The sequence below is a fragment of the Seriola aureovittata genome, chromosome 17 (genome assembly GCF_021018895.1).
Source record: "Seriola aureovittata isolate HTS-2021-v1 ecotype China chromosome 17, ASM2101889v1, whole genome shotgun sequence".
Lineage (NCBI taxonomy): Eukaryota > Metazoa > Chordata > Actinopteri > Carangiformes > Carangidae > Seriola > Seriola aureovittata.
The window spans coordinates 22,905,063-22,932,102 of record NC_079380.1 but is presented as its reverse complement, the minus strand read 5'-3'; the positions used below and the strand labels follow the sequence as shown (position 1 = coordinate 22,932,102).

At 39.3% G+C, this 27,040-nt stretch overlaps 2 protein-coding genes across 5 annotated transcripts in view; one reads left to right on the top strand and one right to left on the bottom strand.

The window, feature by feature from the left end:
* The window catches only part of rangap1a (RAN GTPase activating protein 1a), a 29,848-nt gene extending 5,309 nt beyond the window's left edge, over window positions 1–24,539 (bottom strand). For 2 of the 4 annotated variants that reach the window (XM_056402132.1, XM_056402129.1), the window contains exons 1-7: window positions 4,124–4,232; window positions 2,380–2,499; window positions 2,083–2,210; window positions 1,847–1,906; window positions 1,128–1,307; window positions 811–945; window positions 335–493 (exon numbers count right to left, since the gene is read on the bottom strand). In XM_056402132.1, coding sequence (XP_056258107.1) covers window positions 335–493; window positions 811–945; window positions 1,128–1,307; window positions 1,847–1,906; window positions 2,083–2,210; window positions 2,380–2,491 — 774 coding nt within the window. In that variant the 5' untranslated portion in view covers window positions 2,492–2,499; window positions 4,124–4,232. Of the gene's footprint in view, window positions 1–334; window positions 494–810; window positions 946–1,127; window positions 1,308–1,846; window positions 1,907–2,082; window positions 2,211–2,379; window positions 2,500–3,711; window positions 4,052–4,123; window positions 4,233–24,463 lie in introns of those variants that run through there. The other 2 variants (XM_056402130.1, XM_056402131.1) reach the window with 2 other exon arrangements.
* Window positions 14,916–19,831, top strand: LOC130184777 (interferon-induced very large GTPase 1-like). Its single transcript, XM_056400801.1, has 4 exons — window positions 14,916–15,005; window positions 15,157–15,194; window positions 15,307–19,127; window positions 19,456–19,831. The coding sequence occupies exons 3-4, from the start codon at window positions 15,340–15,342 to the stop codon at window positions 19,643–19,645; spliced, it is 3,978 nt and encodes a 1,325-aa protein (XP_056256776.1). The 5' UTR covers window positions 14,916–15,005; window positions 15,157–15,194; window positions 15,307–15,339; the 3' UTR covers window positions 19,646–19,831.
* Window positions 24,540–27,040: the final 2,501 nt, after the last annotated feature.

The window sequence follows — 27,040 nt, the reverse complement described above, 5'->3', positions numbered from 1 at the left end:
CCTTCATGAAAAGATCCACAATGCTCGCAGGATATTTTAGCTGCTGATGGAACAATATGAGGGAAGAAGAGTGCTGTCTGTTCTTTCACAGGCGGCAGTGATGGATTTTAAAACTTAATATCCTGCTGAAGCCTTAATCAATGACAGCTCCAAGTGATGCTCATCCTGCTTCTCACTGTGAATTTCCTGATCATTAACCTATCAATCTTTAGAGAGAGAATTCTACACATATATCTTATACTCTCATTTACTTTCTACTTTCTGCAGTACCAGGTTTTTTTTATTACCTTGCTTCACCTGCAGTGATGATACTAATTCTCAGATGTTTCTGTACCTGAGCCATGGCGATCGCGCCCCTCTCAGTGAAGGTGTTGTCGTTGAGGTTGAGGATGCGGAGTCCTGTGTTGTGCTGCATGGCTGTGGCCAGGGCTGTCACACCAGGGTGATTGATGCCATTCTGGGGCATGTGAACCTCCTCCAGGCTGCCCATCAACTGGGAACACAAAGTGTGGTCATGAGATTATTTTACCTGCACAGCCACATAGCATATGAGCAGCATAGATATAAACTAGTCTGAGTTCATTATTTCATTGATCATTATTGAAATTAATTATTCAAAGTGCACCAGGAAGGCAAGCAGTAGTAAAATCTCACACACTGATTCAAAGTTCAACAACTGTTCTGATGGAATAAAACTGTAGTGTGGCAATGTGGTATTCTGCATCAGAAATAGACTTTACTGTGTTTTCCCAGGTTGCTCCGTCAGTCTACGTAAAGTGGTCAAAGTTCAGGAAGTAGTTTGACCTGTACCTGGAAAGCTTGAGCGAGGGCAGTGGCTCCATCGTTCTCCAGTCGGTTCCTCCCTGCAACAAACACCCTCAGGCTGAGGGGGGTGCTCTCTGCACTGGATTTTTTATGACACTGGATCAACGAGGCAGCCAAGATCTGAGGAGTCCATAAACAGATGTGTTCAGCTCTGATCACATTCATCCAAGCATCAATGGATATACAATAACATTCAACAGGACCTACGAAGATTTGTGAAGTTGTTAACTCTGTGTTTCTGTCTTTATTCCTGAAGCTAATTTTTCCTTGCAATCATGACAAAAGACGCTCTTGTGACTTACCTTCCCCCCTCCGATGCCCATGCCACAGTTGTTGAGCCGCAGCTCCTGCAGTGTGTAGCAGGCGGTGCTCCTGAGCAAGTTCTCGATGCCCTTCACCCCGTCTGGTCCGAAGGCGTTGTCACTGAGGTCTAAAACGGTCAGCCTGGCGCCTGCCAGCATCAGAGCATCACCCAGTGAATTCTACAGCACAAGGAGAGAAAGAATAAAATGGCATGATAAATGGCTGTCTCACGCTGTAGTTATAAGTTTACGCTGCAGTCTACACATAGAAATATTTCCTAACATTACAGTTCACTATTAGCTTAACGTTAGCGTGCTGCACTCGGGTAAAACAAACCGCGGTGGATGGAGAAGTTGAAAAGCTTTTCTACATGTTTAAAAAGTTAACTCCTCACTGGTCTCAACCGCCGCCTCTGTGCTGTCTACCATGTGTGTGTGTGTGTGAGAGTGTGTGTGTGTGTGAAAGAGAGAGTGAGAGAGAGAGAGAGAGAGAGAGAGAGAGAGAGAGAGAGAGAGAGAGAGAGAGAGAGAGAGAGAGAGAGAGAGGCTGCAGCCCAACAACAATGTTTTGGGCGTGTGTAAATAAAATCATTCATCGTGTTTTAGTCGGTCTCTTGCGATGTGTTTACTTAGGAGATGTGCAATATTTCACCGGCTTCGGACTGGAAGCCTAACCTTGTTTTGACATGGACAGTAATGTAGTGGAACAAGTGCATTACCAGGGCAGGTGGGATCTCAGAGCGTAGGCGACCTGTGAACATGTCACTCCAATAACAGCGCTGAAAGACAGAGTTAAAATTACACAGTGTCAATGTCGGTAAAGACACAACATTTAATTTATTCCATTACAGTGGTTGTTCTGTGAATTTGTTGACATCACTTTGGTTAATTTAATATTCTCATATTAACTATGTTCATATTTGTCCAGTAAAAACAGAGAGCAAACATTTCAAACCTTGAACTCGCTCTTAGTCTCTAGGGCCTTGGCGATGGCCTGTGCTGCCTCCACACCGACAGTGTTGCCCTCCAACCTCAGAGCCTTTAAACCCTCAAAGTCCTGGATCTCCTTCACCATCTCCTCCACTGGAGAGGGGGGGGAACAGGATTATAAATTGATAAATAGAGAAGGGAGATTGAAGTGTGACAGTAATTTTATACACAGTTAGGCCATGAAAGGGAAAATAATCCAAACCAAGACTTTAGTGTGTTTTAGCAATCAAGCCTCACCGGCTCAGTGACAGATGACACTCACCTGACTGGGCATCATTCAGCTTTCTCCCCTGGCCTTTGTAGCTCAGCTCTCCTTCCTCTACTCCTGTCTGGGCCAGAGAGTCGGCCAACTGCGCAACAATATCTGTCGCCATCTGGACACCTGAGGGACAAACACATTGTTTACTACTTACTCTGCTGTAATAATCCTGAACCACCTCCTGGTTCACTTCTTCCCAGGGATAGAGCTGGTTTTCTCTGGCCCGCAGGTAACACTTATTACCAATTCAGAACCAAAACACTGAACACTTAACAGAAGTAATTTAGACCCCAAAACATACAGTTATGTATGAACATTCTGGCTTTAACTTCTGAGAAGCTTAGATCCTCCTGTACACTAGACAGAAAGTGTCATTTTCACTGAGGGGAAAAATCCACCCTAAAATATTCTGGTGTACAATATATCAGTGCAGCTCAGATTTTCTTTATGAAAATGCACTCGCAGGCTGTGAAGATTTGAGGGACAAATCCCAGAGTTTTAGCTGCGATGTTGTGACAGTGTTTTATGAAAGTCATTCATTCATTCTCAACTAAAAAACAACTTTTCATGCTCCTTCGACACGAGAGAACAGTCGCCGTGTCTGTACTTTACTTGAGTTTTTTTATTTTCAGAAACTTCCGACTTTTACTCCACTACACTTTAAAGACAAATACGGTACTTATGTACTCCACTACATTTCTATGAAGTACTCATTATTTTGGGTTGTTTGTCAGTCCCAACAATGACTACGTTTGATGAAGATGAGGCAGAAAATTGACCAGAGCACCACAGCCTTATCTTAAGTCCATGTTTGAAAATTAAAAAAATAAAAGGAAAAATGTCCTTTTGTTTTAAATGTTTGTGTTTACCAAGACCAAACTTCAGCACTGCCTGAACAAATTAAATATGAAAATGACAATGGCTCCTTTTGCTGATTTAATTACGTTTTTATGTCAATTTCTCAAGTCTTTGTATCATATTGTACAAGCTTTTTATGCTACCGGTTTATTATTTATCAACAACCATTATTATATCTAATGAGCTACTGGATATATTAATCCCACCCCCTATAAGTATCTATCAATCAATCAATCTATCTATAGTCAGTCAGTAGGTTGTTTCAGAGTCATTCGGTTCTGTAAATGTGGAAAATACAATTTGTTGACATATAGAAAATGTACTTTAGAATATTTCAATATCTTATAAATCAAGTACTCCAGTACTTAAACTCAAGTGAAAACTTAACTGAACAACTTTCACTTGTATATTGGAGTCATATTAGACCAGGAGGATCTGTACTTTGACTAAAGTACTGATGTTGTGTACTTTGATCACCTCTGGTGGTGGGTTTTCCCTCGTCAGCAGCCGGCAGCTAGCATTAGCCTCTAACGTTATGCTAACACACCCACAAGCACCATAACGGTTTCTAAGCCCGCGGAGCCGCTACGGTCGTTGTTGCCAGCTGTCGGCTCGGTAACATACGACGTGGTTCCTAGATACATAAGGCAACATCCTTAGTCCGGTGGATAGAGGAATACAAGTGTGACAACTTAGGTCAGCTAGCTAGCACGGGTAACGTGAGTCAGAGCATGGCTTTACTCGGCCTCTCCGGTCGGTCAACTGTCAACCGTTGTCTACCGACACGGCCGTTAGCCTGACCTCTCCGCTCCTCCGTTTAAATCCCTCATTAGAGAAAGTGTAACGCAGCACTCAGTCTACTTCCGATAGAAGTTAATATCACTATTACCACAACACTGCTTCAATCCAGTCCAGTTACACACTCCCGCTCGCCCCTGTCGTTTAAAACCGAATCCAGCACACACTACCCGACTTGACGGCCACGGAGCAGTGAAACAAGGGAGTTGTAGTTCAATTAAACTACAACGGTGCGTTCACGAGCTTCGCTGATGTACGTATTCTCTCCAAAGCGTCTACCATGCAGCAAATGTTTTTTTATATATAAATATATATACAAAATATACACCAAAATAAATATCAATCAAATAGAAAAAACAATCAAATGACGTAAAACACAAAAAGTACATGTAATAAATAATGATAATAATAAAATAAAATTATAAATAATAATAATATATAAATCAAATACAGCAATTAATAACCGGTCAATCATTTTAATCAGGGGCTACAGAGAGATTATGTCGAAATATGTTAGACTGCGTTCGGTTTTTCGTTGGTTGAATGTTTAAGTGTTTTGATGTATTAAATGCAATTAATTTGGTAAAGATTTGGATAATTTTGCTTTATATTTGTAGAATTTGTCAATTATAATTAAAAGAAGGTTGATAATGATGAAGTCTCACTTCATTTCTTACTTAGTTCTTACTCACTCACTCCCTTCTTCCAAACCAAGAAGTGCCCCAATGAACTCTGTTCCAAAATCAGAATGAAAAGGAACAATAGCCTATGATTGCAGTAACTATTTATTATAGTGGCTACAGTGGATTAGAATTTTTGAATGACTAATGTAAGGTAATCAAGAAGTGTAACTACCCACAAGGTTTCAGGAAATAGGGAGTTGGTGGTATGTTACTTTCAGTATTCCTTTTGTTGTCACACTTTGTTTGTAACGAGCCAGGTAGATCTAGCAGGCGAAGCAAAGGACACACAAGATAAAGGTGAGCTTATGCAATATTTTTGTATTTTGTGTGTCTGTGTAAAGGTAGATGCACAGTGCTTTTTTGTTTTAAATAACAGACTTTATCTTATCCTCTGAACAACCATCACAATTTAACCATGTGAATTTTCTTACAAAGAAATGAGGCTACTGGTCTGTACGTCAGAGGAATTATTGTGGCTATGAAGACAAGTTCACTCATGCGATGACTTTCTCTTGAAACCTTACTATCTAAGTGTGTGCTCACCCTCCAACTGAGTTCAGTGTATCATAAAGCTGTAATTTTGATGTTGATTGTTTCTTTGATACAAGGTCAGTTTACCAGCTTCATTTAGCTGTAAGATAATATCTTCAAGGAAACCCAGGCAGTATTTAGAAAAAGTTACCACTGATCACATCTTTTCCACTGAAAGTTGAATTGTGTTGTTTTGAAAAGAAAAGTCCTCTTGTTTTTTGTTTTCTTTTTTATTGATTACAGCAGGGTATTTGATACAGTGTGCCGTGGGGAGGAATGCATGTGACAGTTGAAAAGATAATATGCTAATGGCCTGTTACAAGTTTTAAAAGACATTTATTTGGGCACGACCCCGAAAAAGTCCCAAGCTCCAAGGGGGCAGCAGCGGGTGGCCGAGCGTGGTTGTATGCCCTGGGCTGCACTCTTGTCTGTTTACAATCTCCTGGTTGTATCGACGGAGTACCATGGAAACGAAAAAAATAAATAAAAATGTATTCATACATTTATGAAAAACAATTTATAAGGTGTTTTAAAAAATGTTTAAAAACAGTAAAAAATGATCAAAGGATTCAAGGATATTCATTGTGAAAGGTTAAACTATAATATTATCAGTGATCTGTAAACCTGTTTGCCTGAGATTAGCTCCACCCACATAGTTTGTTACCCGGATGGAGGCTGCAGTAGATGAGGGCATTTAACGGCCCCTGCTCCGATGGTATTGATATAAACACAACACCCGCTAATTTACGCCCCTTTTCCTGCTGTAACGTGTTTCAGATCACAGACACTGTAGACACACCTGTCACCTGTGCAGCACGGTGCTGTTACACCAGAAACACCGCACCTGCCCAGCACCCGGGGATGAAAGAGTGATCTGAGAGTGAGAAATAAGTTTAAAAAACACACAATCACCGATCGAAGCTTCTCACGCGGGGATGACACGTGACAGATCCGTTTTACCAGTTCGCATGGCGGCTTGCAAGTAGACCGCAAATAAAGATGGACGTAGCCTCCGTGACGTCACCTATAGGTTAAGAAAAGAGCGGTTTTGTGGGTCGTTCCGTCGACGCCATCTTGTCGGTACCTGAATCCGCCGAACTAACGGCTAATCCAAATATAGGTCATGAGGAGGCGCGTGTCGAGCATACCGGCTTGTAGCTAGCATACGCTCACCTGTCAATCAAGACGGCACGCCCTCAATTCGCCATCATTTTAATGTAAACAGGTGAGTTATATTAAACAGGTGCCACGAAGAAGGAGATTAGCTATAGACACCAAAACCGTTTTTTGAACCAGGCTGTAAACATGTTTATTTCTGCTGTAAAGTTGGACATTTTGCTTTTGGAGCCAGACTCTAGTGGCCGTTAGAAGAAGTGCAGTTTTTCTTACTTCCGTGTTAGCTTGATTTTTCAGCCACTGATGTTGCTGCTTGTATTGAACTAATGTGTTTGGTGATTTTGTCAGAGACGTCTCGGTGTTAAACTCTGGATTTTAGCAGCAAATTAGCATCTTAGAAATGGCTCAGTCCTGACTGCTGGTTAACATGTAGTCATATTGGGCCACGTTTCAGTCACTATTTCAAACTTGTTCGGTTCCAACTTGTAAATGAAAACAGCTTTATTGGGAATTGGCCTGTATTAAAATACTTTAAATGTGAGCACAGAAGCAAGAAGAGAGAAGCAAACTGGTAAAGGCCTGAAACCAGCAGACACTAGGCTGAATGCAAATAAGATGCAATGATGTCAGTTGTTTTCAGGTTCCATGGCAGTTTTTCAATACGTTCCTCAATTTCACAAATTGATCATATGCGGTCCAGCCATATATTAACTTTTCTTCTCATATCATATTAAATACTTTATGTATTTAAAACTTGAATTGTGAGCAAGTGGACTTGGTTGGAGATAAGCACTAATGTAGTATTTGAGAAACATCAAGGAATAAAATCTGCAGTATTAATAACAACATGCCATTAATCAAGTATCTCCTCCTTCATATTTTCTTACTAGGTTTTGACTGGAAGTGAAAAATGAAGACTGAAGATCCTGCATTATTTAGACCAGTGTCACTGTTCTGTCATTGATGAAGTCCTGTAGAGGTATGTGTGTAAAATGTTTTACTACTAGTTATATAGAGTTCTGTTCTTCACTTTCTTTACTCACCAAAGTAAAAAGCTTCTGTTTTGTTTTGAGTTTCAAACATTTAAACATCTGTGGCTCCTTCACACCTTTCTTAATACAGTGTGTGAATTATATAAGTAAAATATGTAAGTTGTTAAAGAGACATGACCATCATCAGAATGGCGTGAATGGCGTGGTGATGAAGAAGCATCAGTAGCATCAGTTGTGTCTCCTCCTCTGTTCAGGGAAGTTGTCCCAGGTTAAAATGGAGCAGGTGTCCTTGTCCTTTAGATTGAAGCAGCTCTTTTTACTCCTCATTGCATTGAATTTATAGATTACATGTTCACCTTACACAAATAAAGTAGAATAATATATTCTTATGTAATGCACATGCTTAGGTGTGGCTTTGGGGTTTCTGGTCTTTAGGGTAGATGAACTCTGTCTCAGTCTGTTGCTAGGTTTGATAAAACAGGTCTGGTTTGAACTGGTGATTTCACACAGTTTCTCTGAATCTTAATTTAAAGTGACTGTATCATTCTCTCTGCCAATTGACTACTAATAAACTAATTGTCCCTGAGGTTGAAGATATTCTCTGATTTTTGCAGGGGAAGCACAATGGCGAGACAGGTTATCTTGGACGCTGTGGACGATTTGACAGTCGAAGATTTTAAGCGCTTCAAATTCTTCCTGCGGGAGAATGACATCCTCAAAGGAAGAAAAACCCTCAGAAGGGCTGACTTGGAGAAGGCAGACAGGCTGGACACTGTGGATCTGATGGTGCAGACCTATAAACGTGATGAAGCTCTGGAGATGACGAAGGACATTTTAAGAAGGATCAACAGGAATGATCTGGTGGAGATCTGCAGCTCAGCGGCAGAAGGTCAGTCACAAGAAGCAAAATGTTAAAAATGTGTAGAGAGCAAACTGTATTAGTTTGATTTATGTTTGTTTTACTCTGTCCTGCAGCCAGACAGTAGATCTAAGAGGAGAAACAGACTGATGTTTGAATTTGTGTAATTATTGTAGTTTGAAATTCATGGACACAACAGAAAACGAGCCTTCAGCCATGCCAGCAGCTTTGTGAGGCTGTACCCAGGTACAACAGAGCTTTGACCTAAACATCAGCATGACAACATGTTCACAGTGTTAACATGATGATGATGTTCAGAACATAATGTTCACTGTTTGAGCCTAACGAGTTAGCATGCTAACATTAGCTTGTCTCTGCTGTCAAGAGGCATGGTTTAAATCTGTTCAAGAAAACAGTGGCTCCACATTGTTGAATGTCATAGGAAGTGTGGTTTGCCTTTAAGAGTGAATTTAAACTAAAACTTAAACTAAATCCTTTTAAGTAGATTTTAATGTTTTATCTTATCATTATAACTCTTCTGACCATTATTATTATTGTGACCATATTTCTTGCAACTTGACTGGTTGGCGGAGGCATATAACCGCAAGGCAGTAATTGTGGTTTCACTATGTTTTTTGAACAAAGCCTACAAAAAATAACAGCAGATAAATATTACATATATGGCAGAAATAGTAGTAACAAACAAGAAAAAAAAAGCGTGCAATAATAGTATTTGCTGTCTGACAAAAGACTATGTGTAATATCATTATTTGAAGTTTGTATGCTCTTGTGTATTGATTGTGTACTAAGTCTTTTTGCAGTTTTGGAGAAAACACTGCTATAAAAAAACCAATCAAACCAGACTAGCATATCATGAACTCTGTTCCACAGCTTAAAATGATCTTAAATACCAAATCATAGTGTCATTACATCCTGAGAGACATGCTTATAAAGCTGGATGTAATGGGTTGCCATTACGGACAATTTATGTTGGGGGTTTGGTCATTTCCTGTTTTATTTTATAGTTATTTTCCTTGTGTGTTTCTTGATGTTTTTACTTCCTGTCTTTGTCCTGTTTCCCTCCTTGTTGATTGTCTGCCCCGCCCTAATCTGTTTCACCTGTGTTCAATCACCCTCGCCTCCCTTGTGTCTACTTAGTCTCTGTGCTCCCATTTGTCTGTGTAAGTTTGTTTGTTTATTTTAAATCCTGTGTTTCCTTGTACTTCAGCTTGCTGTTCTAGTTCTGTGTGTTTCCTCGTGCTTCAGCTTGCTGTTCTAGTTCTGTGTGTTTCCTCGTGCTTCAGCTTGCTGTTCTAGTTCTGTGTGTTTCCTCGTGCTTCAGCTTGCTGTTCATGTTCCTTGTGTTTTTGTAAGTAAAATCATTTCTTTCCAACTACTCCCTTGTGTTTGGTCAGCATTTGGGTCCAGCCTACCTTTAACCCAAACTCAAACATAAATTGTCCACCATGGCAACCCATGACACTGGATCTTATCCCGGAAAAGAGCTAAACGTTCCTCTCCCCCTGCTTAGTACATGATACAGCAGTGAAGTACACTACAACACAATAACAATGAATACATTAATTATTAAACTAATAATAAAAAGAATATATATATGTATGTATGTATGTATATATATGTATGTGTGTGTGTGTAATATATAAATAAATGCCAAAAATTTGTTTTTTCTTTGAAAAAAAACAACAAAAAACCCAAACATTTGAGATAAATTGCCATAAACACCTGATGTATGAGATATGATACAAACAAAAATCACTGGTGATTTAAAATTCCATAATTGCCAGAGCACAAGCTTTTCATTGCACTGGACTGCACTGATTCCAGTTCATAAGATTTTAAGATTTTTTTTTTTTTTTTAATCCTTTGCCATCTGACTTTTCCGTCTATATTTCCCAGCAGGTGACTGGGGACAGGGGGTAGATGCAGCTGGAAGCACAGAAAAGGTGAGATATTCAGGATTATACAACAGTTATTTCCGACCAAGTAATTTGATTGGACGAGAGGCGTTGCATGAGTGCTGACATGTATCACTCTGCTTAACCATTAATCAGTGTTACATTAATGGTCGTTATCTATCTTAGATTGTAACAAACTTTGCAAAGATGAAAATATTTCCAGAAATAACATTTGAATGAAATGATGTCTGGTCGTAAGAAGAGGTTGAAGGGAAGAAGCCTGGATACTTTAGAGCACTCCTGAGGTCACGTCAGAGACAGTAGACAAACCAATGTGTGGATAAAGCAGCTAGCTAGTGGCGCTGTGCAGGTCAGGGAAATGTTGCTTAGCAACAGTCCAGTACCACTACAGTTGCTAAACTACTTTTGTTGTCGTAGCCAATTAAATGATAAAATAAACAAACGGATCATAAACAGTTGTTTATTTAACTAATATGGTGCTCGTAGAACTTAATATTGAATATCAACAAGTTATTACATTTCAAATGTTTAACACTTCAATGTTTGAAGTGAAGATTCAAGACCAGTAGTTTACTAATTCAGGACAAAGAGAAAAACTGTGAAGTAAATGAATGTCTTGTAAACTACATTTGTCACATGATGAAGAGAGTTTAGACAATATCTGATCTCTAACTCTATTCTTTAGAGGTCTAAGATCCTAACTCAATAAAGAGGCTTAACAGACTGGAAAACATCTTAAAAATATCCTCTTGACAGAAACATCTTGATGTAACCTGTGAGTGAATTAACAATCTATGATAGTTCTAGTCAACAATATGAACATTTTTAATTAAATGATTTAATTCTTAAAGTATAATGAAGTGAAAAATGTTCTTAAAATGACATCTGGTGTTGAGCCCTAACAGGCTAAATATCTGACAAATCAATAATGAAAACTATAGTAGTTCTGTGTTTTCTCTCTGTGTATTTTCACCATTGATTCTTGTTTTGAATTCTTTAATTTGAGAGGGATGCTCCAGTAAGTCTGGGCAGTTGATTTATATACAGCAGACTGATGTGACAGCTGCATTACATGACAATTCTAGCCCATCTAAATTTTCAGAGTTAAAATGATTAAGTAGCATGCAGGTTAAACCAGACCCACACCTTCATGAATCATGATGGTTGGTAGTCGACCAAACAGGTTCTGACTAGTCATAAACTCAGTTTCTGATATCTACATTTGAATTTGTCTAGTAATTAGTAATATCTTAATATCTCATAACATTTCAAGATGGGATTTTTGCCAGACAAAATGTATTGCAGATTTATTTTGTGTATAAAGCATTTATCCACCATGATATTAAGTCTGTGTTCCATGCACCAGGATGTGTTCAAACGCTCAAATGCACCAGGATGTGGTGAAACGCTCAAACGCCATCCTAGACGCAGCAACAATGGTATGAAGAAGTGTTTCACTAACTGCCTTCCATGTTTCCAAGGAACTGTAAGTACTGACTTAACACTATTCATCATCAGTCCATATCCTCTAACAAGTGTACCAACAAAATGGTAAAATATCAACAAAACTCCCAGGTGTTTTATTTATATTTATTCCATTCTCATAGGAGGACGACTGTTCTGTGAGGAGTGAGCAGGTAGGTCGATTGTGCAGAAGCTTATTATAAGCCGCCATAGGGGCGCTATTTTAAGATACACTCCTCTGGGTCGTATTTGAGGGTTGGAACAAACGACATGTTCGTATGGATTGGAGGACTTTTGTGTCTGCCTGATGTCGAAATTTTTCTTATATGTTTGAGAGTTGATTGCCTTAGGCCTTAATGTGTTCAGCTGACTTTCAGATGACCTTTAGTTATTTCTCTCGCAAAGCATCAATATTCGATCTGATTTTCTCTAACAGAAATATTTTCATTAATTTCAGTTGTTTCCTCTTTGATGTAATTCTGTTCAATCTGTAAAGTACCATCACCAAAACATAACACTGCCCGATATTTTTCACATTAAGTCCTTCATACAAAGGGAAAAGTGACTGGGGAAAGTGTTGAGTTTTGTTGATGGTAGCTTATCATTCTTTGAAATCATTTTTCTCACCCTTTCAGCTTTATGCAAATCAACAAGTCTTGACCATAAGTCTTCTTAGATCTCTTTTTTGTGAGGCATGGTTCACATCAGCAGATGTTTCCTGTGCAAACTCAAAATGTCAAACTAGCCACACCTCCAAACTGGTTTCACTGTCTGACAGGTGTGATAACTCCCGACTCCAATTAGCTTTCGTTCAAATCGATTGTGTTTGTTCATTATTGTAACTTACATGAAGATCTGATCATATTTGGAGACAAATTTTTACAGAAAGTAGGTTAATTCCAAACGGTTCACTTACTTTTTCCTGTATTACTGTCTCTAATAAAGGCCTGTCTCTCTGCCACTGAGATAAATAAAGATATGTAATGTCAGGTGGTGTTATAAGGGATGCTATGAAATGAAAAACTGTGTACAACTGTGTGCAAGATTAGGGTTGTGTTAAACTGCACATTCTGATTTGACAGAATATGCAGTCTACAAATTATTTGTCACTACTTTTTGTATTCATACGCCAGCTGGTGTGATATAAGAACAGTTTGCAGTGCTTATACAGAGGAGTTTAATTTCCTGATTCTTTCATGTGGTCCTGGCTTGAATTTGATCTTCTATAACTGTTTTAGCATGTATGTTTATCTATCTGCTACTTAGTTGGTGACCTCTCACTTTGGAAAAAAAGTTCTTACAATGGTCTAATCTGATTAAAGTAAAAAAAAACATTACATTACATTGAAACAAATGTTTTTTTAGTTTTGTTTAGTGGATGAACCTGATGGGGACGACATCAGAGCAGCAACAAGTGAACCTGGGGTCAATACAGTAATCACACCTGTTACAAAAGGTAAGAGAAAACAATGAGGAACAGGGAGAAAGTCTGAATTCCTGTGGTGGATGGGTGGAGTATGACTGGAGGCAGTCAACATAAACAGTGCATCATGACACCGTTCTCACTCAACCACCACCAAAACTGTCCATTTACTCTCCAACTTTCACATGCTTACACACCATTTTCTACTGTTGTGGTGACTTAAGACATTCTGCAACATCTACATCTAAAAGGAAATGAACAATTAATGAAAGCCTCTATGAAAGACCTGTGAGAGGTAAGGACATTTTGTAACTGCATGGGATGATGAGGTGGTTCTCCTCTGGCCACAGTCATTTAAAACCTCTCCCAAGATGGTGTCAGTTTTCTTCCACCTTAAAGGTTCTGTAAACAATCATTACTGTCACTAGATGTCACACTAGACCACCAGCATCTCAGACCAAAACAAATGCTTTGTCGTCCGCAACTTTCTTGTCCACTGCAACTTAAGAAAACACATGCGAACGGACAAAACACAAGCAAATTATCAATTTGACAACACATGCGCTGCAAATACTCACAACACAACAAAGTGTATTATTATAATACATGTATTATATTACATCCATGCGCACTTGTTCAATAGTAACGACAGCATTTTGTTTGTTGTGAGCGATAAGAATTATCAAAATGGTTTTAAACATTTGTCCTGGGATATAATTTCAGAGTCAGCATAACAGCACGAATAAACCATTGCTCTTGGTGAGGAGTCCAGAGCGTCTATAACACACAAATTAAGTTTGCAAAGGAACCAATTAGGTAAAGTGACTGAAAGTAAGTTACAGAAATCAAAGGCACTTTATACTTAATAAAAATTATAATAATTATTACTACGCACTACTAACAACCACTGGTACAACTACACATCCAATGATGCTACAGAGAAGGAACAGATGAATGTGAGACAGTTTGTAATACCTGAGTTTGACAGGGGAAATACGCAGCAGGTGAATAAACCTGTGGCCTTTTCTAAAAGCAGCCAGTAAAAGCCGATTGTAATTCCTGAATTCACACAGTCTGCAGAGAAGAAGCTATGCTACTTGTATGTCTGTGGAACAGCTGATTCAGCGCGGCGGTGTCCAGAGTAAGTGAGAAGATGATGATGCAGCAGTCTAGATGTTGAGATGCAGATTCTGCTGATTAGCTAAACTCTCGCTCTTGCGTTCTGCTCAGAGATATCCTACAGTTTACGGTGTTATGAAATACATAAACCAACTAATTAGTTGTAAATTAATAGTTTCCAGTTACCAAAGAACGTTTCCATGATTTTTGTTTTGCATATTTGAAAAATCCAACTTCAAACCATATTGTTGAGTACTGAACATTGTAAATATACTGTACATGTTTTTTACATTAACATCATTTTTGCAAATAGATCTTATTTTACCTGGAATTGTTAACTAACCAGAAACTATCTCTCTTATGTTTGATCCTGTAATCTGCTTGTTCTTACATCACCCTGCAGTGGATCAGCTGGATGTGAGAGCAGCTACAACACAGGTAAAGGTGAGATCTTCTGATCCTCTGTAGTCACTTTCATACAGCAATGTTTTTTTTTTTCAATGCTTATTTTTATGAGGTCAGGTAAAAATCGAGCAGAAACACCTGTAACCTTAACTAACTTTACTTTAGACTTGGAAAGTATAGGACAGTGACGCTGAAGATACTTTTACTTTAAATTTACTTTCTTCTCCCTAAAATAAAAACCTGCTTCCTTTACTTTTATTACTCTAAATAGTTTACCACTGTGTTCTTAATCTCAATGGTTGTAACCTATTTATTTTAAGATTGAATTAAATCACCTGTTTTCTCAGTGTGACCCAGTTAATGATGGAAAACACTCAGAGAAGAAGAATGACAACACAGCGAGAGGAGCAGAGTCTGAGGTCAAGTCTGTTCCATCTGCAACATGTGAGAAAATAATTGGTTTATGAATTATTTTATTTTTCAATAACAAAAAAAAGTTAAATTTAGAACTAATAACTAACTAACATTCAGTATAATTTACAGTGAACATGAGAAGAATGTTTTGATTCAACTCTGGCTCATTGTTTTCTTGCAGGCACCTCAGATGTGGATACGAGTGGAAACAAGGATAAGGTCAGAAAATACAAATTTATTTGACAAGAACTTGAGGACGTTTTCCTTTATAACCATGTGATGTTACCATTTAATTTACATACAGTAAATGGTTATTTATTATTTCCAGCAGTCAGTGAAGATTTCTGAAGAGAAGAATAGAAACATGGAGTATCAAAGAGAACTTGAAACGTTGCTTCACAGACTTCACCTTCAAGACAAACAGAAGTTGTCTCCAGCAAATTTTCTTAAAATAGGTCCACCAGTGAAACAGGACCATGAAACATCTGAGGAAGATCTAGCTCATACTTTTCTTCAGAGGTTGATGATGTTAGACTACAGAGCCAGATATATTTCTGTAAGACAAGACAGTGCTGAGGTTAGCCACTCAAATCCTGTTGCAGAGCTTGATTCTTCAAATACAAAAGAAAGTGTTTTAGGTTTCATTAGCACCAACGTTGACTGTGATCAATTGGATCAGACTCATGTTCATCCGATGGACGTTCAAATGGCAGTATTTCACTGCTCAGACAGCTTCCTTAAGCAGAACATGATGACAAAGCTGTCACAGTGTCAGTACGCCTTACCTTTGCTTGTTCCTGACCCAGTCACACTGGATGTTGAGTGTCCTCTGTGGACATTCAGACAAATAAGAAAAACCAGGAAGACAACTCAAATCAAGGGTGATTCAAACATTGTCACCATGAAGAGTTTGCCCATCTGCAAAGCTGAGACACCCATGGTGTCATTTTTCCGCCTGGGTTCACTGTCCGTGTCTAAATCTCAGCTGATGAACACTTTGATCAACGAGCGTCACAACACCTTCTTCCACAGAAACTGCCCAGGTAGCACCAGATCTCGCCTTTTGATGGATGGTGTGGCAGAGATTGCCTGGTACTGTCCTGCTGGAAAACTCAACGATGCCTTCACTGACTGCACTGCCTTCTGTAATCTTCATGGTGATGCTCTGTCCATTGAAAAACAGCGTAAGATACTGACTGAAAAATCTTCAGTCAATGTTGTTCTGTTACCAACTCTGAAAAAAGGTGACAAAAGTGCTGAAGTTATCTCAGATCTTCTGAAGTCTCCAAAGCCTCTGATTTGTCTCATTACTGATAATGACCGTGGTGCAGTTCAAATGAAAAAGGGAAATTACAAAATTATTCTAAAAGACAGAAGCCAGTCAGATGTTTCTAAAGAACTGAAAAGGATCATTAGAAAGATCTTGTCTGGATCACAAACATCCTTCCAGCTTGAAACCATGGCCGAGGTCTCTGGGATCAGAGTGGATGAAGAAGACACAGTCTGCCAAAAAGGGAAATCTGCTGCTATGAAAACAGTGAATTTACTTCAGGGGATGGAAGTTTCAGAAATCAAAGATAAATTCCTCCCTTGTCATGGCCGACTGTGGCATGAGTGGTGCAGAATAAAGAAAGAACTGTATCACCTCAAAGGAAACGTTGAGACGGACAAAAGTGAAAAGGAACAGGAACTGATGAAAATACGAGAAGAACAATGTGATGCTTCCTGTAGTGAACTGGTGAAGTTGTTCATTGAAAGTCTCTCATCTTTGCCATCAACAGACAAAGAGTATTTCCTGAAATGGACTCAGATCTTAATAGACGCCCTCTCCACAGACAATCTCATGTCAATTCTCCAAAGCTATGATAAGAAGTGGTCTGAGGTCTTGGATCTGAAGAAGAAACGTGACAAATCTGATCTGTTAAAAAGAAAACAGACTGAGCTTGAACAAATATCAACAAAACTACAGTCAGCAACTTTTGGCTTGGAGCACATCTTTAGAGAAATGGGGCAGATCTATGAAGCCCATGAATCTCTGCAGAAACAAACAAAGAGGAGGCGGACTGACTGGTCCAAATACCCTGAGCTGGCTGCAGAGCTGATGATATCAGGACATCCCATGGAGCTGCTGGATGGTGATGCAGGTCATGTGCCTTTGACATGGATCTCTAGTCTTTTAAAGGAAGTCATCAAGAGACTGGGTGACCAGAGAGTATTTGTGTTGTCAGTTTTGGGCATACAGAGCAGTGGAAAATCAACAATGCTGAATGCCATGTTTGGGTTGCAGTTTGCAGTGAGTGCTGGCAGATGCACCAAGGGTGCCTTCATGCAGCTGATCAAAGTGTCAGAAGAGATGAAGAGAGACTTTAAGTTCAACTACGTGCTGGTGGTGAACACTGAAGGACTGCGTGCTCTTGAATTAGCAGGTAACGCCGCTCTTAACCACGACAATGAACTGGCAACATTTGTTGTTGGTCTGGGAAACATGACATTGATCAACATCTTTGGAGAGAATCCAGCTGAGATGCAAGATGTTCTGCAGATTGTTGTTCAGGCTTTCATGAGGATGAAGAAAGTTAAAATTTCTCCAAGTTGTGTGTTTGTTCACCAGAATGTGACAGATATTTCAGCTGCAGAGAAAAACATGGAGGGAAAGAGACGCCTGCAAGAAAAACTGGACCAGATGACCCAACTAGCTGCCAAAGAGGAGGTTTGTGATGCAGAGTGTTTCAGTGACATCATTGCATTTGATGTGTTAAAAGACGTGAAATACTTTGCCCAGCTTTGGGAGGGAAGTCCACCTATGGCTCCTCCAAATCCAGGTTATAGTGAGAGCATCCAAGAGCTGAAGAACTTCATCCTCTCTAAAGCTTCACAGTCTGCTGGGATTACTCTGTCACAGTTCAAAAGCAAGATTCACGACCTGTGGAATGCCCTGTTGAACGAACACTTTGTTTTCAGTTTCAAAAACACACTTGAAATTAAAGTGTACAGAAACCTTGAGGTTCAGTACGGGAACTGGACCTGGGCCCTGAGGAGCAACATGTTGACCATTGAAAACCAGCTGTACAACACAATTGAAAATGGAGATCTTGACAAGGTTGAGCTCAGTTATCTTTCTAAAGAAATGAGCCGAACATATGGAGAAATCAAAAAAGAAATGTCAAAGCACTTTGATGATGACAGAGACAAAGAAATGTTGGTTCAGTGGCGAGGCACATTTGAAATCAAAATCAAGGAGTTTCATGATGAACTGGTGAGAGGAGTGAAAAGAAAACTGGATGAAGTTATCCAGCAGAAGACGGCTTGTAAAAAGCTTGATGATCAGAAGACAGAGTTTGAGAACAAGCTGCTACAGAAGAGCAAAGAGCTCGCTCAGCAGTTAAAACACAAGACACAAGATGAAAAGAAACTTAAACAGCAGTTTGACTCTGTTTGGAGAGACTGGGTGAGAGAACTAACTGCAGATACAAAACCTATTGAAGACATCAACTTGGAGGAAGATCAGTCAACTATCCTTCATGAGCTCGGTTTTGAATGGGCTCTTATTGATGAATCCAAAAACACTGGCAGATACAAAAACATATCAGGGGTTCGTGATTACTCTCATTATGTGGCACTCACCAAGTATCAGGAGCGTTGTGACAAAAGCCAACAGCCTCAAGAGAGGGAAAAGATCAAAAGTGAAAAGGAGAAACTTAGACAATTTGGTGACTTTGTTTCAGAAACAACTATAAAGGTAATAAGTTACATTAAGGGGATTTTTCAGCAAGAAGATCAACAACTGATCAGATCCCTGATTAACAATCTTGAAAAACAGTCACTTGATACAATCAAGAACAAACCTGTAGCTACAAGAGGCTACAGTCCAACTTACTTGCAAGAAGTTGCCAAAAATGTCAAAGAGAAAGTGACAGAATTTGAATCAGAGAGGAAATTTGCTCTGAAGAAGAAGTTTACAGTTGATCTCTTACTGTATGTGTTTGACAGAGCAGGGACTTGGCTTTCAGAGTCCCATGAGAAATTCAAGAAGAAGAATGATGCACGTACTCATTTAGAAAGCAAGAGGGATCAATATTACAACATTTTCAGAAGCTTCTGTGAAGGAAACTCTTCTGCTGTTGTACTCGGAGAACTCAAGAAAAAAACTGCGTGACAGAGAAAACCATTGAACCAGCAGCCTCCCATTGGATAAGATGATAAAATTCAGACTGAAGCCTGATCAAATCCTCATCAATCAGCTGTGCAAGTGCTGCTGGGTAAAGTGTCCATTTTGTGCAGCTCTTTGCACCAACACCAGATCGAAGTCCTAATGACCACAGTGTAATTTTTCATTGATCCACTGCAGTCAATGGTATGTCCAATAAAGACACAGATATACTCTCTGTTGAATACTGCACAACAAAAGTTGCAAGTGATCAAAATTTTTACTCCGATTCAGATTCAGATGAAAGTATTCCCTATAAACAACTTGACCAAGGTTTGCTAACTGGAGAATTACCCCTGAGTCTAAACTAACATACTGGAAATGGGTTGTGTGTCGATTTCAAAAACAACTGGAAGACCACTATGAATTAAAATTCCAGGACAGAGGAGAAATTCCCAGCGAGTGGGAAAAATACAGTAAAGAAGAAGCGATTAAAAGTCTGGATGAAATGTACAAACTGTGAGTGAACAACACAACAACTCTGCTGAAAATGATGATACTTGTTTTCATGTGATTATTCATGAATCAAACTCCTAAAAAACACAGAAGAATAATAGGAATTTGGAGAATGAGTGAGGCATAAAAACTAATGTTAATAATATCTACAAAGTTTGTGAGTATGAACTTCTTGATATGAAAAATGTTCAAATGAACATAAAGCAGAGCACAATGTTTTTTTTATTTGTTTTTGAAGAGACAAAGAGTAATGATGAATATGATGCATGTATTGATGAATATTTTGAAGTTTTATTAAATCTGAACCTCTGAAGTTCAGTGATCATGGAAAGATGAGTGAGAAGGTTGATGAGAGACATGTTGTCAGATGATCGACTTCTTACAACAAAGAATGGAGGGTATATTTCTTTATCCTGTGTAATTAATTTCTAAAACTTATATCTGAAAATCCTGTTAAACAAGTTTTGCCTGTTTGTATTTTTGTAAGTCTTTACATTTTAAGTTGAATCATGTTAACTGATCCAGGACGCTTTATGTTGAAGACGTATTTGAAGTGTTCAGCTGTGTTATGTTAATCTCATTTAAAATAATCTGTCATTATATCTACAGCAGCATGAGTTTTGTTGTTTTGTTGTCAATGTGAGGAAAATATTTTAAAAGTTTTAATCATTTATTAAACTGATCATTAAGTGACGACACAAAAACACATGTTGACTTTAACCTTTCATGTTATTAATGAGCATAATAAAAATAACTACATCATATCTATTGAAAGACCATGTTCTTTTTTTTCTTTCCACCTTTGAGATCTGACATCTGTTTGTAGAAGACCCCACCTTTTGTATCTGATCCATGGTTCATAGTAAAGTCTTCTTCCTAACCGTTTCTATTTGATAGCACTTGAAAATCACCTTATGTGTATTTGACTTTGTCTCAACCTGATAAGAAAATCACACATGGCTCTTAAGCTTTCTGCTACGTTGTCTGCACATAGGTGTCACGCTTCTGTTCTCTGGGTGTGTGATCATTTTTCTTTCACAGTTTCCTAGAGCGTATATGTTTTCAATCACAGATGACATCACATGCAGGCAGCAGTATTTTTTGATGTATCTTTCACACAAACAGACTTCACTACCTACAGTCAAAGATGTTTAGTAGTGGGTAGAGGTGGACAGTAACAAAGTACATTTACATGAATACTGTACTTTAGTGTATTTTTTTGATAGTCTGTACTTGAGTATTTTTTCTTATTTTCAGAAACTTCCGACTTTTACTCCACTACACTTTAAAGACAAATATTGCACTTATGTACTCCACTACATTTCTATGAAGTACTCATTATTTTGAGTTGTCAGTCCTAACAATGGCTACGTTTGATAGAGATTAGTTAGAAAATTCACCACGACCAAACTTCAGCAATGCCTAAAAACAGAAATATGACAATGGCTCCTTTTGCTGATTTATTTTCGTTTTTACGGCAGTTTCTATGGCCTTTCTTTTTAGAGGAAGAAGCGGGAAATAAAAGACAGCCGCTCTGCAATACAGGTCCCCCCAAAAAAATGAAAAAGAAAAATGGAACAGTTAAAGCCTTCGAACAGTCTGTGCTTCGAGGGAAATCTGGTGGAAAACTGGCGAAGGTGGATTCAAAAGTTTGAACTATATCTCATCGCGACAGGAATTGAAGAGAAGAGTGTTGCTGGAGATGAAGCGATAAAGGTATTTAATACCATGGACTTTGATGAGGATGTGGATGGTTTTAACGGTCTTAAGAAATGTTCAGAGACTATTGTGAGCCTCGGAAGAATATCACCTACCTGAGACACATGTTCTTTACCCGAGTCCAAGGGCCTAATGAGAGAATTGATGCCTATGTGACGGTGCCTATGATGATGGATGGAGGGTCTTGGAGTTATCGTAAAGCAGACTGAGCCCACAGACTGGGTGAACAGCATGGTCACTGTGGTAAAGCCCAACAAACTGAGAATCTGCATCGATCCCCAAGATCTCAACAAGGCTATAAAAAGGGAACACTATCCACTACGCACAGTTGAAGAGATCATCGCAGAGATGCCAAATGCAAAAGTTTTGTAGTGGACGACAGTCATGGCTTTTGGCAAGTACAGTTGGACGAGGAGAGCTCCAAGTTATGTACGTTTAACACCCTGTATGGACGTTACCGCTTCCTGCGACTTCCTTTTGGAGTGTCGTCAGCTCCAGAAATGTTTCAGAAATGCATTGCACAGAGACTGGAAGGTTTGGAAGGAGTGATGCACATATTGGATGATGTCCTAGTGTGGGGGGAAGACGAGGAACAGCATGACTGGAGACTGAGAGCGCTGATGGACAGGATCCGAAGCATCAACCTAAAGTTAAACAAAGACAAATGTAAGATCAGAAGGACAGAGATCACATACGTCGGTCATATTCTGTCTGCAGAGGGAGTGAAACCAGACCAAGAGAAGGTCAGAGTTATACAGGACATGCCTGAACCAGAAAACAAGGCAGGTCTGCTGAGGTTTTTAGGGATGCTTCGGTATCTGGCAAAGTTTGTCCCAAACCTCTCTGATGCGAGTGCGCCACTCCGGAAACTCCTGGAGGGTGACGTAGCTTGGCATTGGGAGGCTGAGCAGCAGAAAAGCTTTGAAAAGCTGAAGATGCTTGTGAGCAAAACCCAGTACTTAGGTATTTTGATGTGAAAAAGGATATAACACTGTCTGTGGACACGAGCTCTGAAGGCTTGGGAGCAGTGTTAATCCAGGATGGACAGCCGGTGGCCAATGGCTCAAGAGCGCTGACTGAGTGTCAGAAAAGGTACGTACAGGTCAAAAAAGAGCTCTTGGCGATTGTGTATGGGTGTAAGAAGTTCAAACAATATGTTTATGGCAAGACAGTGCATGTGGAATCAGACCACAAACCCTTAGAGACTGTGTTTAAGAAATCACTCCAGAAGGCTCCACCGAGACTGCAGAGGATGCTTATGAGTCTCCAACCTTATGATTTGTGGGTCAGCTACAAGCCTGGAAAGGAGCTCTACATCGCAGACACACTAAGTCTAGCTTAACTGAAAGAGAAACCAGAGCAACTCATGGAGGATGAACTACAAGTCCAACAGCTAACAGCTCAACTACCAATCACAGAGGAGAAACTGAACACATTCAGAACACAAACAGCGGCTGATGAAGAACTGCAGATTGTCATAAAGATGGTTCAAACAGGATGGCCAGCAGAAATATGACATGTACCAGCAGACATCAGAAAATACTGGACATTCAAAGAGGAACTTACATGTGGTGATGGTCTACTCTTCAAGAACACACGACTTGTCGTTCCAAGTAGCCTGAGAGCAGACATGCTTGTGAGAGTCCATGAAGCTCATCTTGGAGTTGTCAAATGCAAAGAAAGGGCGATAGAGCCTGGGCAAAGGTTGGAGTAGATCTGTTCCACTATGAGCAAGGTGATTATTTTCTGTGTGTGGACTACTATTCAAAATACCCGGAAATTGCTAAACTCACAGAGACGACCAGCCGGCATGTGGTGACAGCCCTCAAATCGATGTTTGCAAGACATGGGATTCCAGACGAGGTCATGTCAGACAATGGTCCACAATTCACGAGTGCTGAGTTCAGGACATTTACAGAGAGCTGGGAGTTTGTACACACCACATCCAGCTCAGGATTCCCCCAGTCTAATGGACAAAGTGAGCGAGCAATACAGACAGTAAAGAACTTACTGAAGAAAGCACAAGAGAGCCAGAGTGATCCTTACATTGCTCTGTTGGAATACAGGAACTCACCTTTGGATGGAGTGAAACTGTCCCCTGCCCAACTGCTTATGGGTCGGAGACTGAAAACCAAACTGCCAACATCAGCACAGCTGCTGAAGCCACAGCTGTATGAGGATGTTCACAACAGCATCAAGGAGAGGCAGCTGAAGCAAAAGCAGTACTTTGACTGAGGAGCCAGATGGTTACCACTTCTGATGGAAGGAGAGAAGGTGAGAGCAAGAGTCAAAGATCACTGGCACACAGCAGTCGTCGTGAGAAGACATGAGAACCCCAGGTCGTTGATAGTCTAAACGGCAGATGGAAACACCTACAGGAGAAATCGGCGACACCTGCTGAAAATGTTTTGACAAAAGTTTTGACTTTGTTAAACTGTGAAATGATAAGTTAACAATTAGAAATGTTGAGTAAATTGGTTATGGAGAATCTTAAGGGGGAAGATGTGATGTATGGGTATGACTCCTACCACTAGGTAGAGTATGGTAACAGTGTTGTGTTGTGATCAACCCGTTGGAAGCTGTAGAGGAAGAAGTGGGAAATAAAAGACAGACGTTTTGCAATACAGGTCTCCGTGTGTGTTTACAACATTATACATTATTACACTGATGTTGTGTACTTTGATCACCTCTGGTGGTGGGTTTTCCCTCGTCAGCAGCCGGCAGCTAGCATTAGCCGAGTGCCTCTAACGTTATGCTAACACACCCACAAGCACCATAACGGTTTCTAAGCCCGCGGAGCTGCTACGGTCGTTGTTGCCAGCTGTCGGCTCGGTAACATACGACGTGGTTCCTAAATACATAAGGCAACATCCTTAGTCCGGTGGATAGAGGAATACAAGTGTGACAACTTAGGTCAGCTAGCTAGCACGGGTAACGTGAGTCAGAGCATGGCTTTACTCGGCCTCTCCGGTCGGTCAACTGTCAACCGTTGTCTACCTACACGGCAGTTAGCCTGACCTCTCCGCTCCTCCGTTTAAATCCCTCATTAGAGAAAGTGTAACGCAGTACTCAGTCTACTTCCGATAGAAGTTAATATCACTATTACCACAACACTGCTTGAATCCAGTCCAGTTACACACTCCCGCTCGCCCCTGTCGTTTAAAACCGAATCCAGCACACACTACCCGACTTGACGGCCACGGAGCAGTGAAACAAGGGAGTTGTAGTTCAATTAGACTACAACGGTGCGTTCACGAGCTCCGCTAATGCACGTATTCTCTCCAAAGCGTCTACCATGCAGGAAATGCTGGAAATAAGCGCCTGTGAGTTTGACAGCTCTTGTTTTTTTAATATATACAAACACATACATATATACATATGTGACAACAAGTATATATACATATATATGTTTTTGTATACGTATATACACACACACACACACACACACACTATAAGAATATATATCAATCAAATTGAAAAACCAATCAAATGACATAAAACACAAAAAGTAGATGTAATAAATACTAATAAAAACATATAAATTAAATACAGCAATTTATCACCAGTCAATTATTTTAATCAGGGGCTACAGAGAGAATGCATTAGCTTTTTTTTGTTGGTTGCATGTTTAAATGTTTTTATGTATGTATTAAATTCAATTAAAAAGGTGTTGTAATTTGGTAAATATTTGGATAATTTTGCTTTATGTAGAAAGAGTGCCTAATATTTTTCTATTTGTTAAGCAGGTAGGCATTAACCACTACGAAATATCCACTGCATATTTCACAGCAACATACAATTTTACAATAAATAAATAAATACAATAATTCAGTGTGAAGATCAATGAAGATTTTTTCACTTTTTATTATAGTGGTTCCTCTAAATATGACTATAAACAAAGGATTACAGCTCATCCTATATTTTGAAACTCTTACTCTACAAAGTAACTACTATCTGCAGCTATCATAAACATAGTGTAGTAAGAAAAAGAAACTGTACCTGATTACAATATTTGATAGTTATTTGTGACAGTTATTACACCTTCATGTAATAATCATAAAGTATTACAGATTTATGACTGTATGATTAATCATTGATGTAAAGTAATCAGGAAATCTAACTACCTGTAAGCCACAAGCTTTCAGGGAAATCAGGTGCTAGTGCTATGTTACTTTCAGTATTCCTTTTGTTGTCACACCTTGTTCATAACCAGCCAGATGGATCTATCAGGCAAAGCAAAGGAGACACAAAATAAAGGTGAGCTTATTTCTGTATTATGTATGTCTGTGTAAAGTTAGATGCACAGTGTTTCTTTTCTTTTTCTTTTTTAAATTGCTGATGTTATCTTACTCTCTTAACAACCATCTCAGTTTCACCATGTGAATTTTCTTGCAATGAAATGAGGCTGTCTGAACGTAAGGGGAATTATTGTGGCTATGAGGCTTGACAGATTCACTCATTCGTTGACTTTCTCTTGAAACCTTAATGTCATATGCTCACTCTCTAACTGAGTTCAGTGTATCTTACAGCCGTAATCTTTCTGCATGTGCACATTTTGAACTTAGTTTAATATCTCTCCACACGTTTAATTTAATTGACAAAATATTCTTGATACAAGGTCAGCTTAGATTTTTTTTTACCAGCTTCATTTAGCTGTAAATTAATATCATCCAGGAAACCCAGGCAGTATTTAAAAAAAGTTACTCCACCACTGATCACATCTTTTTCAATGAAAGTTGAATTGTGCTGTTTCGAAAAAGAAAAGTCCTCTTGTTTTTGTTTTCTTTTTGTTGATTGCAGCACGGTATTTGTATTTGATACAGTTTGGAGGAATGCACATGACAGTTGAAAGGATAAAGTTCAAAGTTCAAAGTATCTTTATTGTCCCTTAAAGGGAAACTGATTTGCAGCCAAGCTATACATAAACACACATACACTAATGGACATCAAGAGACAGTATGGCATGATGGCCGGAGTAAGACTTCATTCAACAAGGTCAAGTGCAAAAGTCAAGTCAAGTACACAGTCTGTGCAAATAAGCAATCTCTAGAAAACAATAAAACAATAAAATACTATCTGCCATTTACAACAGAAGAGCAGCAGGACAAGGGAAAGCTTGTCCTGGGTCTAATAACACTCTAAACCAACACAGTTGAAACTATCTGAAAGGATGATCTTGGCTCTCCAGAAGGGAGGTAGCTTTTCAGACCAGTATACACTAATGGTCAGTTACAAGATTAAAAAGACCGTACAATCATCCATTTATGAGAAAAACTTAGAAGATGTGTTTAAAAACAGCAGAAATTCATATTATCTTAAAAAGATTAAATGATCGTCATTGTGAAAGGTGAAGCTATAATAGTTTAAATAATAGCAAATTGGCTGCAATTAGCATTCACGCCCGGGTCTTATGACTGTGCAGTAGACGCCGGTATTTATCGGCTCCAATCGGTAATGATGTAAATATAACACCCGGGAAAAACCGCTAATTTACGCCCCTTTTCCTGCTGTAACTTGTTTCAGATCACAGACACTGTAGACCAGGGGTCTCAAACTCAACTTAGATGGGGGCCGCTGGAAGTAGATTCTGGGTGAGGCTGGGCCCCAAGTATTCAAAAAAACAGATCCAATCTTCTCAATCTTTATTATTAACAGTTCTTCACGTTTCAACCAAGTTTCAACC

Coding starts and splice junctions, on each gene's coding strand:
- LOC130184777 (XM_056400801.1), top strand. CDS start 15,340: ATGGAGTATCAAAGAGAACTTGAAACGTTGCTTCACAGACTTCACCTT. Junction 19,128..19,455: donor GAACTCAAGAAAAAAACTGC/GTGACAGAGAAA, acceptor AACTTGACCAAG/GTTTGCTAACTGGAGAATTA.